The sequence below is a fragment of the Lichenostomus cassidix genome, chromosome 2 (assembly GCF_008360975.1).
Source record: "Lichenostomus cassidix isolate B80296 chromosome 2, HeHo_3.0, whole genome shotgun sequence".
Lineage (NCBI taxonomy): Eukaryota > Metazoa > Chordata > Aves > Passeriformes > Meliphagidae > Lichenostomus > Lichenostomus cassidix.
This window is the reverse complement of record NC_139482.1, coordinates 20,176,118-20,192,371: the sequence shown is the minus strand read 5'-3', so window position 1 is coordinate 20,192,371 and position 16,254 is coordinate 20,176,118. Positions and strand designations below refer to the sequence as shown.

Sequence of the window (16,254 nt, the reverse complement as noted above, 5' to 3'; positions counted from 1 at the left end):
CTCCTGCCACACATCCCACTCCTCTGGCCTATGTCCTTCCCTCACCCAGAAATGCTCTTCATTCACCCTGCTGAATGCACAGCCCCGCCGTGGAGCCGGCAGAGCCCTCCGGGAGCCCAGAAGTGCCAGCAGTGTGCGGTGGGCGCCGGGAGCTCCCATTCAAACCGGGTACAGCCTGCCTTACACCTCAGCAACCCACAGTGGGGCCTCTGCAGCACACTTCAGCTGCTTCACAATGCTGTCAAACCTGAATGCTGCAAACTGATTAGACAGACAGGGCAACTGGGGAGATTTAATTATTTTCAAGGTTGGAACCCCTTTGATGGGATGTACAACGGCACACGATTTAATCTTGTTACAGTCCACAGTTGCTGTGAAATAAGCAGAGTGAAAAATATTGCATTTGTAGCCTTACTTGTGAAGAAACTGCAAACGTAGTTTGCAGTTGTAAAATCATTAACAGATTTGTTTATAGCTGGCATGTATGCTTGCATATTTAATAAGGCCTGTGACAGTTTTCATGACATGCAAGAACAAGAGAACAAACACCCAAAGCACATCCTGGCCAATGTTATTTGATGCAGAGAAATGGGGCAGGGGCAGCTGCAAGTGGGTACTACCCAAGGAAACAAGTACCACTAAATTAAACTAGAGAGAAGCTTGCACAGGAAACAGAAGTCTATAGAAATGGGCAAAACTGAGGGCTGAATGTTCCTATTAGAAAGCCCAAGTCACTCACAGTTACCTTAAGAGCATCTATCTCCTGTTCAGCACAGAAATTCTAGACACACCCCTCATCCCTGTGCCTACTCCTGGAAATGAAAGCATATTTCACTAACAGCTCTCAGCCTCCAATCAGCTGATCTTTGATACTGTACATGTGCAGAAACATAAACTGGGAAAGCATGTGAAGAATTACGAGGAAATGCAGTGGGTTTAGAGCTGTAATGGGTTATTTATATTTTTTTTTATGACATAGAATGGCATAAGCTGGGACTCCATTACACACAGAGGGAGGGAAACCTACCTTCCCAGAGGAAACCTGGCTAACTTACCATTAACATTCCATAGCATCTGGAACCCACTTCTAGCATTCAGTCCATCAGAATAAAATTCCACATGAAGGCTGGTCCCTGTTGTGCTCCCTGCCAGTGGAAGAGACTGTCCACAGAAGGTGCCTATCAGGTCAGATTGTGCATCAGGCCCATCATAGAGCTGAAATGAAATAAAAAAAAAATGCCAGTGAGTAAAAAGAAGCTCCCCAGTTAAGTAGCTCCCCAATTCTTAATGTTTTGTACAGGATTAAAAAAACCCAAACAAACAGTGACCTCTCCCACTAGCCACCCTTACCCAGCAATATGAGCCTGGGGAGTGTGGAAAGACTTGGGTAAAATGATGAGTAAATATAACGCCAATATGTCTTTAAACCTGGCTGCACACTGTGTGCAGTAGGAAGGTTTTGCTGTTTCTGTTTTGGTGTGTATTGGGGGTTGCTGAGGAAGAAGATAAAGGGCAAGTGGCAATGAACTGAAATAGAAAGAAAAAGAGGATGTCATGGGTCTGATTTGCCCATGACTCTAACGTCTCCAGTGCCTCCAAACCCCTTGGTGACAACTCTGTTTACATCTTCATCTCTTTAAGACTGCACTCAGGTGATACAAGGACTGACTGGGCTTCTGATGGAGAAACAAAGCAGTCAGCATCACAAGGGCCTCCCAGAGTTGCGAGAACAAGCTAAAAACCAGAAGGAAAGTAAATCTTCAAAAACACAAAGAAATTCCATATGTGTTTATTCATGGTTTCATAATCTTATGCTAGAGTCTTGCTTTGGAGGAAAACTGGACCGAGCCATGCATCTGAAATTTGATTTCCTTGTCATATTCCATGTGATGGTATTTTGACAATTAGTGTGTTGTCAGATGTAGCCAGCCTAAAAATCTTTCTGTTCCTCAAATAAAGATGAGAAATCCTACATCCCACTCTTGAAAGATTGCCACTCTTAAAAAAATCCAAAATCAAAGTATCCAAAATCCAAAATCCAAAATCAAAGTAACACAATGCTAGGGAAATATTTCTGTATTTAAATATTTAAATGATGTCTGAAGGTAGTCATATACTCACAATTGAATGAAAACACTTAATACATATTTTGATACCGTGATAGCAGATGCTTTGAGCTTTTGAACTTCTTTATATTTGTTGTCTCCAAACAGGTTTAAATGGTATTTTAAATTCTAGTTTTGTAACTTTTTTCAAATCCAGCAAATCACAGTGAACATAACTCTGTGTTATCACCACACACCCTATGCCCCAGTGTCATTTTTCAGGCTTGAGGAATGTAAATTTTGCAAAGCTAGTAAAAATGAAACATTTTAGCTAAATTGCCTTTGATTTACAATATCAGATTGCTGGTTATTTTAAAGTTATGACTTGCTTTATTATTTCTACCTTGGTTACTATGATTCTTAAAGTTTAGAAAAACAGCAACCCTTTTGCTTTATTATCACTTTGAGTCAGTTCATCTGGTTTTCTGTCTCACAAAGTGCATCTTCCTAACACAACCCAGCAAATTACTGGCACAGAAACCATGTCTGAACATTCTCATTGTGCATTTTTGGCATGCTTCCTTTCAGAATTTCAACAAAAACTTTTCTCTGTTCTGAAGCCATCACCGTAAAGTTCTCTCCATGCAAAGAATAAAATCTATGATCTCTAGAAAAACAGCCAAGGTTTATTTGTTTTTACTCTCCATTCAAATCTCTTTTCCATATTTCTTTGATTCCACTAAGAATTCTGCTACATTCAGCGCTGTAAAACGCATACTATGGAAATAGAACATTACAGGAAATATTGATTAACCATGCTAGCCACTAATTTTTGCACACATTTTCTGGCAGATTCACACATGGATATGAATAATTAAACCCACAGCCTTTCTCTTCAAGATGCTGGTCTTGCAGAACCTTCAGAAATCTTGTTATTTATTTAAAATACAGTCGGGGCTAATAAATCTACTTGAATGGTTTCAATTCCTGTAGCAGACAGTCCAGTTTGTCTTCTTTAAATTAACAAAAGTTAAATTTAAGTTAATTCTGCCAGAAGTTAGGGGTAAATTGCAGAAATAATTCTATGGTAATATTCCATGGCCTATTTCATGACTGGTGACCATGAATCTAACACAATGAAAGGCTCAAAGCAAGCTAAGTGTATTGCAACTTGAGAACTATCACTCTGTTTGGTATGATATCTCTTGGTAAAATCAGAAAAGATTGAAAGTTTCTAATTGCAGACACATTGCTGGTAGTGATAGGATATATTTGAAAATAAATATGAAATTTTCATAAAAATTAGATGGCAGTATGTTAAACATCAATCACTATTCTTTCCACATGTATAATTTGAAGGACCCCCTGATACACAGATGAACTGTCCCATGCTCAGTGTTGCCATTATGATCTACTTCCAAGCCAGGGTAAGGGCTTTACACATTCTTTCAAGGCATAAGTTCAGCAAAATAAAATCAAGTCAGATCCAATTAGATTTTTTAATAGTACTTCCTTTGACAATTTTGTGGTATATACTACTCATATTTCTGTGGCTTCAAGCCATGGAAATCTTACACCAGAAAAATATGAAAGGTGAAGAATGAATCAATGTGGAGATCATGCATCTGTGCTCTGAATAGCAGCAAAAACTATGTCAAGATACATATCCACAATCTACCATTAGCTCTAACGATTAAAAATGAAAAACCATTCTAAAGAACTATGGACTAAATAATACCTAGAAACTTTCAAATCTAAACAAAAAAACCCAAAAACCAGCTTCATGCGTCTCCTGCAATTTGATTCATGAAGGGAGTATTATTTTTATTGAAGACAGAGAATGCCGCATTTCTATGTCATTTCCTCTGAAAACAGTCCATCAGTTTTGCTAGACACAAAGAATGGTTACTATGGCAATCCCTTCATGCCGCGCTGCCCCGTGGTTTGAGTTCAGAGCAGCATTTCGCAGGGAATTTGAGTGCCTGGCCAGCTGTAACTCATTGAGAGAGGCAGAACCACGACTGCTAGAATTACAGCCGGGCTTTTTTGAGCTGTCTTTCATTTCTAAATGAAGGGAACAGCTGTGTGTTTTCACAGGGCATTTTGAACTTCTCAAACCACCTTTTGCTCTCACTCAAACACAAGCAAGTGAAACTGAAGCTGAACACAGTTCTCATGAGCCACAATTTCTCTTCTGATCTCTGAGATAGTGTTTCTTGTGTAAGGTCCTGCTTTGTCAGCTGTGTTATCTTAAACTGCTGCAAATGAAGGGAAGGTTCTTCTGCAGGCTGTATGAGGCAAGATACTACTTATGATTGTGCTAGACAATTGGATTTTGGGGCAGTGTATTAGTCACTCCTGTACCATATTAACTTTAGGAACTGGTGATTTGCCTCCCTTCCAGCTCCCCATTGGGAAGAAAGTGCTTGTTCTTCTTCTGTGTATGTATTGGTTTTGTAATATATTTATTTGTTCAGACCTTTTAGCCTCCACCATAAAATCCAAGTGCTTCATAATGATTTTGGCAGACAATTCAACAGGCAAAATATGCAAGCAGCTGCAGCACATGTTCAGATCCTTAGCCTCTCCTCTTTAGCCAAAGCAATTGCCCAGCTTCAAGCAACACACTCTGTTTCATCAGCCTGAGCCCCAGCACCAGGCCCAGGTGGGGATGCGCTCCTTTCAAATTAATTATTAGGCATGGGCTCAATAGCTGTTGGAAGAAACTCCTTACCAGGCTGCCTAGGAGCAAACCTACAGGCTGACACGAAAGTAGAAAGGGGAGGTACCAGCTCTCTAAGGGATCAATCAAGCTGTATGACTGCTTCGAAGCGAAGTGGCAGCTGAAAACCATCTGCTGTACATTAGAATGGGGCTGGGAAAGCACTAGCAAAGGCTGCAGGAAGGGTTCCGCCTGGGTAGCTCTCCCAGGCGAGACACCATGGTCACCAGTACTACATTCTGGCTTTTCTGACTCTTCAGCCTGATAATATGTCACTAACACCAGTAATGATGCCCTGGAGGCTACAGCTGTCCGCTTCTCTTTGGAGAAGCAAAGCAAAGGGCATGACCTGTGTCACAGAAAAACTCATTGCCAGAACTGAAGCAGAGGCTCAAGGACTGAGCTGACTGGAAAATGAAGTTTCTGCTGCTTGGAAGGAATAAAGATCTAGAAAAAAATGGGAAAAACAAACTTTGAATGTGTTCTATTTGGACATATTTGAGGTAGGGACATCTTTCTAGCAGAGCACCTTTTCAAACCTACTCTGTCTTGCAAAGTGAGCCTTTTAGACTGGTAGTGGGACTCCATCTGTTCAGGTTTCCTGGCAGAAAACTGGGGGCGGGGGGGGGGGGGGATTGGTCAAAATATTGGTTTTCTTTTGGAGAACTTCATTTCTAAGAAAAGGCATGGGGTATTTTTAATCAGGAAAGACATTACAGAGGAAAAGCCCATGCCTAATCAGCTCCGGAAAAAAGCTGCTTATATACACTAGTTAGGCATAACACATAGTGATGATAGAGTCTTCAAATACAAACTTTCAGTTTTATATGGGAGGAAAATCTATTCTATGAATACTGACAGTTTTCATTTTATTGTACAGTTAATAATACTGTCATCAGATGTCATGAATTCATCATAATTATGAACAATTATATTAATAATTGTCTCCAATTGAGTCTTGAAGCTGTGTGCTATCAGAAAACATTTATACAGGGATCACCAGCAACAGTCCTGGGCTGTATTTGCAGAACTCAGGAAAGGAGGTGTTGCCTTGGATCAGAGCAGCAGAGCTATGAGTGTCCCACCCATAGTCAGAGCCTCTAGGACAGTCTGACACATGCAAGTATCCCTTTCCTCCTGATTAGAAGTGGGAAACCTGATATGGGATTGTTTAGATCTAAACACCAAAGGCAGTGATTACAGGTTTCTGAATAGCTCTTCCTGAAAGGAAATGAAAGGAAATTTTGGAAAGGAAATTTTGATGGCATTGCCACAAATATATTACCAGGAAACAAAAAGAAGCAAAAACCGGACAATATAATCCCCATCCAAGTAACAGAATGCACTCCAAAGAGAGATTACCATTAATTGTTAAAAGAAGAATTAACACAAACAAAAATAATTAATTTCGAAGCAACACATTTCGTTCCAGAAGGAATAGAGTGCAAACTTAAAAACCTGCAGATCTGTCAGCCAGAGGAAAAGCCAAACAAATTAAAGCTCCAGGATGTGACCCAATGTGCTCAGCTAGAGCACCACAATGACATTGTTTCACAGAAACAAAGGCTGCTTAAGGCTTTGAGATTGAGTGCATGGAGCCTTGACACTTCTGCACAAACAGAAGAACCAAATAAGACTATGCTTGCATGATGAGAAGAGTTTGCAATTGCCACTAGAAAAAAGCTCTCCTGAAGAACTCATTCTAATTAATATTTTAGTATGATTATTTAAATGTGTTTATACCCTAGATGACTGAGATAAAAGTGCTTGCTCTGACCACCACAGGCACCTTTCTTGTCTCCACACAATGACAGACTCTCACTAATGAACCATTTTATTCCATAGTACAATGGAGTTTGACATTGTGCATCACTTAGACATGTAGGCATACTAGTTAATCTTACTAGGATTTATCTTACATATAGAAAGAAATAAATGCCTAATTTTTTAATAGTAAGAGTTTTATCTTAATCTGTGTTTTGTCTCGTAAACTAAACCTGAAAAACTCAGAGCCCTTTGAAAATTTCAAGCAATGGTTAAGTCCACATTAGACTGCAGTGATTTTTAAATAATTTTTCACATCTTGCATTAACACTTCCTTATCAAAGAAAACAAAGTTTTTTAACTACAGTCATATCTGCTCATTCCTGTCTTTTTAGGAAAGGTTTATTTCTTCAAATTATATGAAACCAATATTTTTCACTAGTGATGAATTAATTATAAGAATGTAAGAAATGCAGAGTGTATCTTTAGAATAAATTTTAAAATTGTTTTAGGTATAGGAGTAGGAAATAATTGCCATTGAAGAAAAGAATGCCTAGAAGATATCCACCTAGTCAGCCAACACCAAGATCTGCCCTCAAAACCTTTTTTGTTCAGCTTGCCATTCTAAACCTCTAAAGCTGTATCAGGAAAGCACCTCCTCCTAATCCCCATGCTGTGGTGGACAGAATCAAAATGGGTCCCTGAAGTGTCTCTGCAGCCTTTGCTGACCAAGGGACTGCCTGGGGATCCACGCCTTTGTGGCAGTGGGATCACATGCTCCTGGTGATGAGGCTGTTGCTATTTTGGTAGAGTGCCTGCTTTCCTCAAAGCTCAGAAATTGAGGTGGTTCCTCTGCAGTGAGAATCCCCTCGTGGTGGAGGGAAACAGGACTGCTTTTGAGCTTCGGGCAATAATATTTCCGAAGTTATTCTTCAGCAGAAAGCTGTTATTGTGGGAAAAGCTCCCTACAAAGGGAGGGTCTGTGCCTAAGGACACAGCAACTGGGGGATGGAGAAGTGTGCCTGCTCTGAAAAGCCCAGGGTGGTCTGAGCAGTTTTCAGTGCTGCTGACTCGTGCTCAGGGCTGTTCTTCTCCTCCTGTGCCTTGCCAGCCCAGATGAATTGAACTGTAAGTGGAAGGAACATCACAATGACACCATAAGGGGCCAGAGAGGGCAGGATGAGCTCTGGGAGCTCCCCCTGTTTGAGAAAATTTGCATCATGCATATCTGTGGCAACTAGGGAGAGTTGTAGCTCAGTCTCAGCAAATGGAGACAGAAGAAAAGGGAAATATTCCTGTCTGTTAGGCTTTCGGGCTTACTTATGGAAACAAGGCAGGGGGTGCACATGACCTTCCTCAAAGTCCAGTGTGGTTTTTTCTGAGCTCTCTGGGGGCTTCCCTTTGATGAGGGGAAGCTTTGACTGATTCAAGTGGAGTTTCTTCAACCACAGTGTAATTTTTTATGCGACACCTGTGCTGAGTGTGATAAGCAGACAGTCTCACAGATGATGCCCAGACTTTCCAGCAAAATTTGGAATACTGAAGAAGAACAGAGGAAACAAGAATCCAGCTGCATCTAGATGACTCCCAAATATTCTTTCTCCAACAAGGGGCATGCATGCATACCCCTTGCACACATACCATCATGTGGTGGTATTTCACAGTCATTTCATTGTACCATGCCTTTTTTCTGAAGGAACAGGCAAAGTCACATTGCCATGAGCTGGCAGGGTGTGGAAAACGCCAAGTCCATGAACGTCTGACTCATTCTGTGAGTCCAAAAGAGGAGTTTGTGCTGGCTTCACTCGTGCTTCTTGTCATCTGAGGTTTCTGTAGGCACCAGGCAACCCTGTCATCACTACAAATTTAGCTGTTGTGACGGGTTGGGGGTTTTGTGTGCATTTGTAATTTTGCTTCTACGTAACTTTTCAAACAGCAAAGCCAAAGTGTACTTTGATTACGGCAATGTAGGCAACTAGAAAACAAAAGAAAAATCTGAGCCCTGAGCCAGTTTTGTTTAGAGTGGGCAGCTTTTTGGCCTGACACTCTCCTTTTGAGTATCCAGATTTCTCATTGAAAATCAGCGTATGGGCTAAGATTTCATTGGATACCAATGGTGAAGCCTGACACAGAAACCTGAGGAGAATTGTCACTTTTATCCTTACAGTCTTACACTGAAGGATTTCTCGTGGAGGCCCATAACCCCCTGAAGGAATTCAGGGATGGGCTGGCGTGCTGCCAGCTTGCATGATAATATGTTAATGGATACCACTGGCAGTCTGGCAGTCTGGCCAGCAGGCTGTGATTTGATGTCTGTGTGCAGGACCTGGGTGGGTATATTTCATACATCATCTGCTTCTCCAGGGTGATGGACTACCAGTGACATTTTTTAAATCAATGCATGCCCATAAGAAAAGCCATTCCCTGTGCTTGAAGAATTCCTGCAGCACTTTAGAAAGACACACTCATAAATAAAATGTAATACCATTAATCTCCTAATATAGTTTAAGCATATTTACTAATTGCAAGAGGGAGTAAAACTAGAAACAGGGTAAGATATTTTTATGTTGAGCTAATAAAAAAAGAGGATGACCAGATGAGTGTGAGTGACAATTATCTAATGCAGTATTCCCAGATGGAGAAAAAGGATATTATAGCACATCCCTGGAATGCTACTGTGGTTTAAAAAAGGGGGGGGGAAAAGACATATCCTGTTACCACCAGACGGAAATGAAACAGTTCTCAGGAGCAGATGCCATATTAATTACTGTATTCATTTGATTATATTCCTCATACAATCATGCAATGGTATTTTTATCACTTTGAGCCTAATTGCTGAAAGAGTCTGGGCTGCTTAAGTACACTGACAGTAAGCAAGGAAGGCAGTGCTCTAGTCCAAAGTGGAACTCTGTCCTGGCTTCCAGCAGAAGAAATGTATTTGCTGTTTTCAGGCAGTTTGCCCTCATAAGATGTTCTTTTGCATTAACCCAATGATAACTTCATCACTGGCACTAGATGCACAGATCAAAGGGGTGAAGCTTGGACAGAGAGCTCTGAAACTTGTCTTGCTGCCTGGCACAGTTTTGCTATGTGCTTATCAGGCTGCTGGCATCTTGCAAACATCTGGGCAAGATCTTCCCTTGTTCTGGTTCTGGCCAGGACAGGGTTATTTTTTTGCACTATGTGGGATGGGGCACGGCCAGGACAGGAGCTTATTCTGTACCACCTCACTTCATTGCCGGGCCAGGGGACAGGGCCAGGAAGAAGGGGCTCCTTCTGACCTAGAAAACCTGGCAGAGGGAGATGTCCAGTACTGTCTATTATAGTTTGGGGGTTTTTCTTTGCATGAATAATTTCTTTTCTTACACCCGTTGTCATTAATATTATTGCCTTTACTGTACTTGTCTTATCTTAACCCTTGATCTTTGCTTTTTGTGGCTGCAGTTGGAGGGGGGAGGGGGAGCAGCACATGGCTTCAGGGGGAGTACTAAATTGGAGAACACCATTCCTAAACCACAACATCCCTGTACTTAATAAAAGCAGATGCTAAACAGACTGGACGTCAGGGGACAGTAATACTTTCTGATCAGAAGAACGTAGAGGGATATTGTCACTAAAAGACAGAATGATTAATGCTTTTCAAATATTTTTCTTAGATAAGGAAGGAGTAAATTTCAGCTCTACTGCAGAAATTGGATCTTCAGGGCAAAAACATGACATTCTCCTTACTTTGCCTCCATAGAGATTATGTACTGCCATACATAATAAGAAGGTAATTAATCATTAAGGATGGGGAGTTAAATATATGCTTTTTCAGCTAATAACCTGATGAATGTAGAGGAAAGAATGACATTTCTATGTCATTTCCTGCAATATCTCACTAGTTACAGCCTCATGACTCCTCTAGAAAGACTAATGTCAGGTTATTAAGCCAAGCCACAGCATGCAATATAACTTAAAGACCATCCAATCTAATTACACTTAGTGTAGCTTCACCAGTAAACAGTCTGGTATTTGGTATGCCTTGTATCTTATTATTGCCACTTCTGTGCATGTCTTTATCAGAAGCAATTCATCTCATATTCTTGAAACTTCGCTGTAAAGCTCCTTCCAAAATGTCAACCATCCTATGAACATTACTAGCAATGAGCCAACATCCTCTGACAGGTCATGAAACGCTGCACAGTGCTCATTTGCTGGGATTCATAGTGCTCATAGGAGATTCATGCTAGAGACTGACATTATAAAAAAACTGCAATTTGGTCTCCCTCCCAGATTGCCCTTCTCAGTTTCTGGCAACTACACACAGAGGCAGAGAATGGCCACAGAGTTAGAAGAACAGGCTTTTTCCTTCCTGCTTGACACAAGTATAAAGAGTTGTTTATGCTAAAGTGGTGGAGATGCAGGTCCTGCCCAGACCAGAGCAAGCTGGAGTCACTCAGTGCTCCCTGCAGAGAGGGAATGCTGCTCATCATGAGTAACACTGGCCAGCTGGTGGAACAGTAGCCTGCCTGACAGGAGGCATTCCATGATCAAAGGAGAAAAGGAAATAGGTAACACTATACACAGCTGACTTCTCATTGTACAGCTGTGCCTGCATTTCAGTCTGGGACAGCGATGCACTGTACTTGTACTTCCTCATACTCACTGGACATCTGACTGTATTTTTCCTTGTCCTTTCTGTGAAACAGTTATTTGCTCTATGGCATGATAATATCTTTGGTAAATGAAAATCACTAGGAATACCCATGTGTGGAATTTTTTGGTTTTGACATTACATATATAACTTCTGACTCAGAGGTGGACTAAGCCAGGGAGCAAACAGCAAATTAACTGTATCTGACTGAATTAGTCATGAGGCAAAATGCTCCTCTTATGTGGGTTTGGGTTAGAGTGTCAGTCATAATTAAACACAAAGCTGAAGAACTCCATTTCTTTTCCAGTATGGAGACTGGGACTAAAACCACTGTGTCCAGCTGGCAAGGTCCAGCAGTACTCAGGAAAACAGCTTGCTCAGTCTAGCTGTCCCCACCCCACTAAGCACCATGACTTTCCCCTTCAGAATTCAGAAAGATTTCAAAAAAATTAGAGCTTTAGTTTGAGACTATAAAAATATGTCCACATGTCCATAAATCTGTTTCTCACACTAACTTTTAAAAGTGGCTCTGCTATTTTTGGGGGTGGTTTTGCAACTACCGTTTCTTGATTGTAGTTTGCTAAGGCAGGTCTCTGTCTCTGCCATAGCACCTCTGCAGCATTTAGTCTTGTCCTTTTACATCATATACCACTTTTCCTTACTCCTTCTGCCACTACAACTGTCATCATCACCGAATCCAACCTAACAGCTAACTCTTGTCCTTCCTGTCCCCAGCCTCCCAACAAGAAGGATGAAATATTGTCACCAAGCCTGCCATCTGCTAGCTGCCAGGGAGCAGCATGCTGCTACTGTCAGAGCTGCCACAGAGCTAAGAAGACAAAGAGAGTGTTGCTGCCTGCTGTAAGAGGCTGAGGTGGGAGAGCTGCTGCCACAAACCCAAAAGGAAATGGGAGATGAGGCATTTGAAAGCTCCTATGGAAAAGAGCACCTGATCAGCACCACTGGCCACTCTGGTTTATGAGTGCAGCTACATGGAAAGTGCCTAAGCAGCAAATTTTCATTTCCTTCAACAAAATGCTGAGGGATTCAGGCTTATGGCCCATGCATCACCTACTTAGAGTACAGTGAACAGGTTTATGTCTCTATTATACTCAGCAAAAGCATCAGATCTTTCCCCTCTTTGACCTCTTTGCAATAAAGAAATCTCAAAACTAGCACTTGGCAGAAAAGTAATTTATTTTAGCTGAATGGATATGAGGTTTCTTTTAATTATCTTTTTTTTCCAATTTGCAGCAGTGTCAGATTCCACATGGATTTCAAACAGAAAAGTCCCAATATCTGCAGTCTGCTTAGAAAGTGAACTGTAGACTTGTTCAAGATGATTCCCCCTTTCCCCTACACCACAGAGCACTCCCAGCCTCGCCAGTATGTTCCCCTTTCGCAAGATTCAGGGTGGGAGCAAACATTATTCAGTTTGCTGGTTGGTTCAACTGTGTTCTCTTTTTACACTATGGCACATATTTGTGCAGCATGCAACAACCAAATGAGAACATCTTTTCCAAGTGGTATTTCTTAACGGCATTTGGAGAAAGATTTGTAAGTAATGTTACATGAATTGCAAATAAAAGCCTCCTTAACACACTCCCATGACTCTATTTGCCCCTTGTATTTTCTTTTTTATACCTCTTTCAGTCTGTATTTTCTTTGATTGAAAGCACTGAAAAACAGTTAAGCAAAGAGTACTCCTGTCTCCTGACTCCCTCCAATATGTTTTATTTCTGTTCTTTTAAGTGCTTTGGATGAGGTCCTTGCCTCTGGCACTATTCCTCCACCCTTGACTTATGTGCAGAATAGTGTCTTCTGGCAAGGCTCTTGCGACACACAGGCTGGCTACTGTATGCAGGGCTCCTGCTTTTCATGGGTCAAGAGCTTAGGCATCTTGAAACTAGCACTGGCCTCTCCACTTGGCTCCAATATTTCCTTTTTAGCCTCCTCACAAAAATGAACCAGGGTTTAGTAGTTAGTTCTCAATACAGTGCTCCTTTGTTTATTTTCTTCACATGTCTATCCTTTCTTTCTATTCCTGGCCACAAAGAGAAGAAAGCTGGAAGAACATCACTTTTGCCAGTTTACTAGGAATTTTGAGCTGAGAAAGCTGCCATAGTAAAGAGGTAAAGGGAGCAAGGGAGGACATCTAGAAGGAGTAGATTAGCCCATCAGCAGGTCTGCTGCTGAACCTTCTGCAAGACCCCGGTGTAAGCATCCCCAGAAATATAGGCACTATTCCATAATCCTCTCCCTGGCTGTAAGTAATCTTCTCTAAGACTTCTCTTAATTTCTGTTCCTCTTGTGCAGAAACCTAAGTACAGAACAGGGGCTACACGCTGGCATCCTGTACAAGGGTAAGATCTGAAGGATGAATTAGTCCAGCAAAACAGCAAAACTGTAGGCAGGAGATTATAATCCATGATATAGAGTGATCGTGACTACCCTCCACATCCTACAGTACCGAGTACAAAACGGAGAAAAAATATCTTTTCAGTTGTCCTAGAAAATTTCAAGAAAACATCCTTTTTGTCTTTGAAATATTTTTCTGAGGAAATGAAAATAAAGGGTACTTGTCTTTAGTTTGACTCTCTGTTTTCATTTGCCTAAAAATGCCACATTTTGTTTGTGGGTGCGTTCATTTTCTTTCAGTCCCTTTAAAGCTGCAGATGAATTAGGAAAAGTATAAACAGGAGACACAGCAACCCTCCCTTTAAAAATGTAGAAATTAAACATAGCAAAGTTTTTGAACATTACCCACTCCTTCTCAGATAGGAAAAAGAGGAAAATAATTGGTGTCATTGCCTTTTTGCAGTCAATACTAATCTCAGGATTTTCTCTTCTTTGCATGAAGCTGGAATCAGAACATCTCACTTCACCCACAAAAGCCAGTGCGTCTTACCTAAGGTGGTAGCTAGAATGTACCAAACCCAGGCAACTGCAGAATGATTCATCCTCCCAGATGCACACATCTGTCTTAAGGAAGGAATGCTTCACTGCCTACTGATCGCTGAGGAAACAGGCTTAAATAGTTTGGATTAACACTTGAGCTGTAATTGTTAAATTTGCATAAGATAAATTTCCCTTTGCTCTTTTGCATCCTCTTTTTTTAATTCATAAAGACTTGATTTTTCTTGTTTCTAGAATCTGGGCACATACCTTCAAGAAGTCCCGATCACAGTCTGATCCACTTTCTAAATCAAAGGCTGTGAAGCTATAGTTGAGAGTGTTCCCCTTGGTAGTTTGGATAGTCCAGTTGCAGTGCTCATTTAATGGGTAATTATTTGGATAATTTAAACTTTCCAATATACCACGGCTACGATTAACAGTCAGCACTTCATGGCAAACTGAAAAAAAAGTAATAGATTATATTTGCATAGTATTATTAATCAAATACCTCAAAAATTACTAATTGAAGTTACTGATAGCATTACAAGGTGAGAAATTTTTTTATTGCAGAAGTTTACCCTGTCACTTGAAACAGTTTGGGAAGGTGCTCAAAAAATACTGACTAATAGATAATAGTGATTTATTTCAGCTAACTAGGAAACAATTATAATCCCTGACTGAAACAACCAAGTACACTACTAGTACTGGGCTTTCTAGCCCCAGGAAGAGAAAGTGATCATGAATTTTTTTTTAAAAGAGTCATGATTTTCCTTGTGAGACAACCAGTAGCATCTTAGCATAAGAACTGGACGCTCACCTGGAATAATAAGAGTTTTCCTTGAAGTGCAGAGAAAATGAAAATAAACTAAACTAGATAAAGAACAAAATTACAATGATGGCATTGGTCAATGAGTCTCATTTTCCTGCATCCACCTTTCCCTAAAGACAAAAAATGTCAGTGTGGGCAATCTCTTGTCTGGAGACAGCATACAATGTGGACTGGGAGCAGAGCAGTGTAATGCACTGAGAAGTGGGCAGGAGGCAGGGAGCAGACCAGGCTGTTTGCTTTGTACAGCAAATCTGCAGTGTTTGAACAGCAGAAATAGCTGAGATGCACTGGCATGACTATTCTATTGTCTGTCACCACGGATAGTACACCTACCTCCTGCACATTTTTTTTATTCTATCCAAACGATTTAAAGAGCAGCAAGGTCTGAGTTTTCAGTATTCCAAAATGCTTGGGATACAGCAGAAGGTCAGGGTCAGGTGGAGTGGAGTGGAGCTTGCCTGCAAAGCTACACTGAAGTATATGACTTTTTGAAAGGGCAGGACGAAGAGCACAAAATGGGTTTTGAAGAATGCAAGACTGGTAAAAGCTGCTACCCCCTGCCATCAGGATTTTATTAGAAACATATCAGGCACAAAGGTGCCTTTGAATGTTAACTTGATACCATGTTTTCCTTTTTAATGTTTTTCAATTAATCATTACATTTCTTTCATGTACATGTAAATGTATCTGGTGTCTAAGCATCCTTGCTTTATAACATACTGCCTACATAATTTTAGCTTTTGGGCAAGCCATTAAAAGCTTTCTCTGATGCATCTTCAGGAATTAAATATGAATGTAAATCACATTATCTGATAGCTCAGGTTCTACATCTGAGTGCTTTGAAAGTGCTCTTTCTGTTTAATTAATGAAAGGGAGGGGGAACCTTTTCTAATATATCCTCTTGACATTGCAGTCTGAAAAGTACATGGTAGATGAATCTGTAGTGATATCCCTCTTCTAATTACTGTGTGTGTCACACATGGATGAATAGCTCTGTTTTTTTGTAATCCATTAACTTTTGTCCAAACCTAGGACAACTTCATGTCTATAAACCTACAACAATCCATATCACTTGGGCATGTCATATTAGGAGGACACAATGATGCTTGCAAATCACTTTGTATGTGATGAAATTACATATCTTCCAATATGCATTTAACCATAAAAGAAGTATAAAGTGTATAAAGAGAAAAGTAAACAGCTGGACTGCATTCAAGTTTATGATTGGGAGTAAAATAATTTGTCATGTGTCTTCTTGTATTTTTCTCCAAATGTTATTATTCTGATATTTCTGGGGTAGTACCATTTTACAAAAAATTGTTTGCAAGAAAAGTATTACCCTTACCACAAGATATATAAAAAA

At 40.6% G+C, this 16,254-nt stretch overlaps 1 protein-coding gene across 2 annotated transcripts in view; it reads right to left on the bottom strand.

Moving 5' to 3' along the window:
- CUBN (cubilin) overlaps positions 1-16,254 on the bottom strand; it is a 141,365-nt gene that overhangs the window by 85,629 nt on the left and 39,482 nt on the right. For both annotated transcript variants that reach the window (XM_085050605.1, XM_085050606.1), the window contains exons 27-28: positions 14,333-14,520; positions 1,056-1,215 (exon numbers count right to left, since the gene is read on the bottom strand). In XM_085050605.1, coding sequence (XP_084906731.1) covers positions 1,056-1,215; positions 14,333-14,520 — 348 coding nt within the window. The remainder of the gene's footprint in view (positions 1-1,055; positions 1,216-14,332; positions 14,521-16,254) is intronic.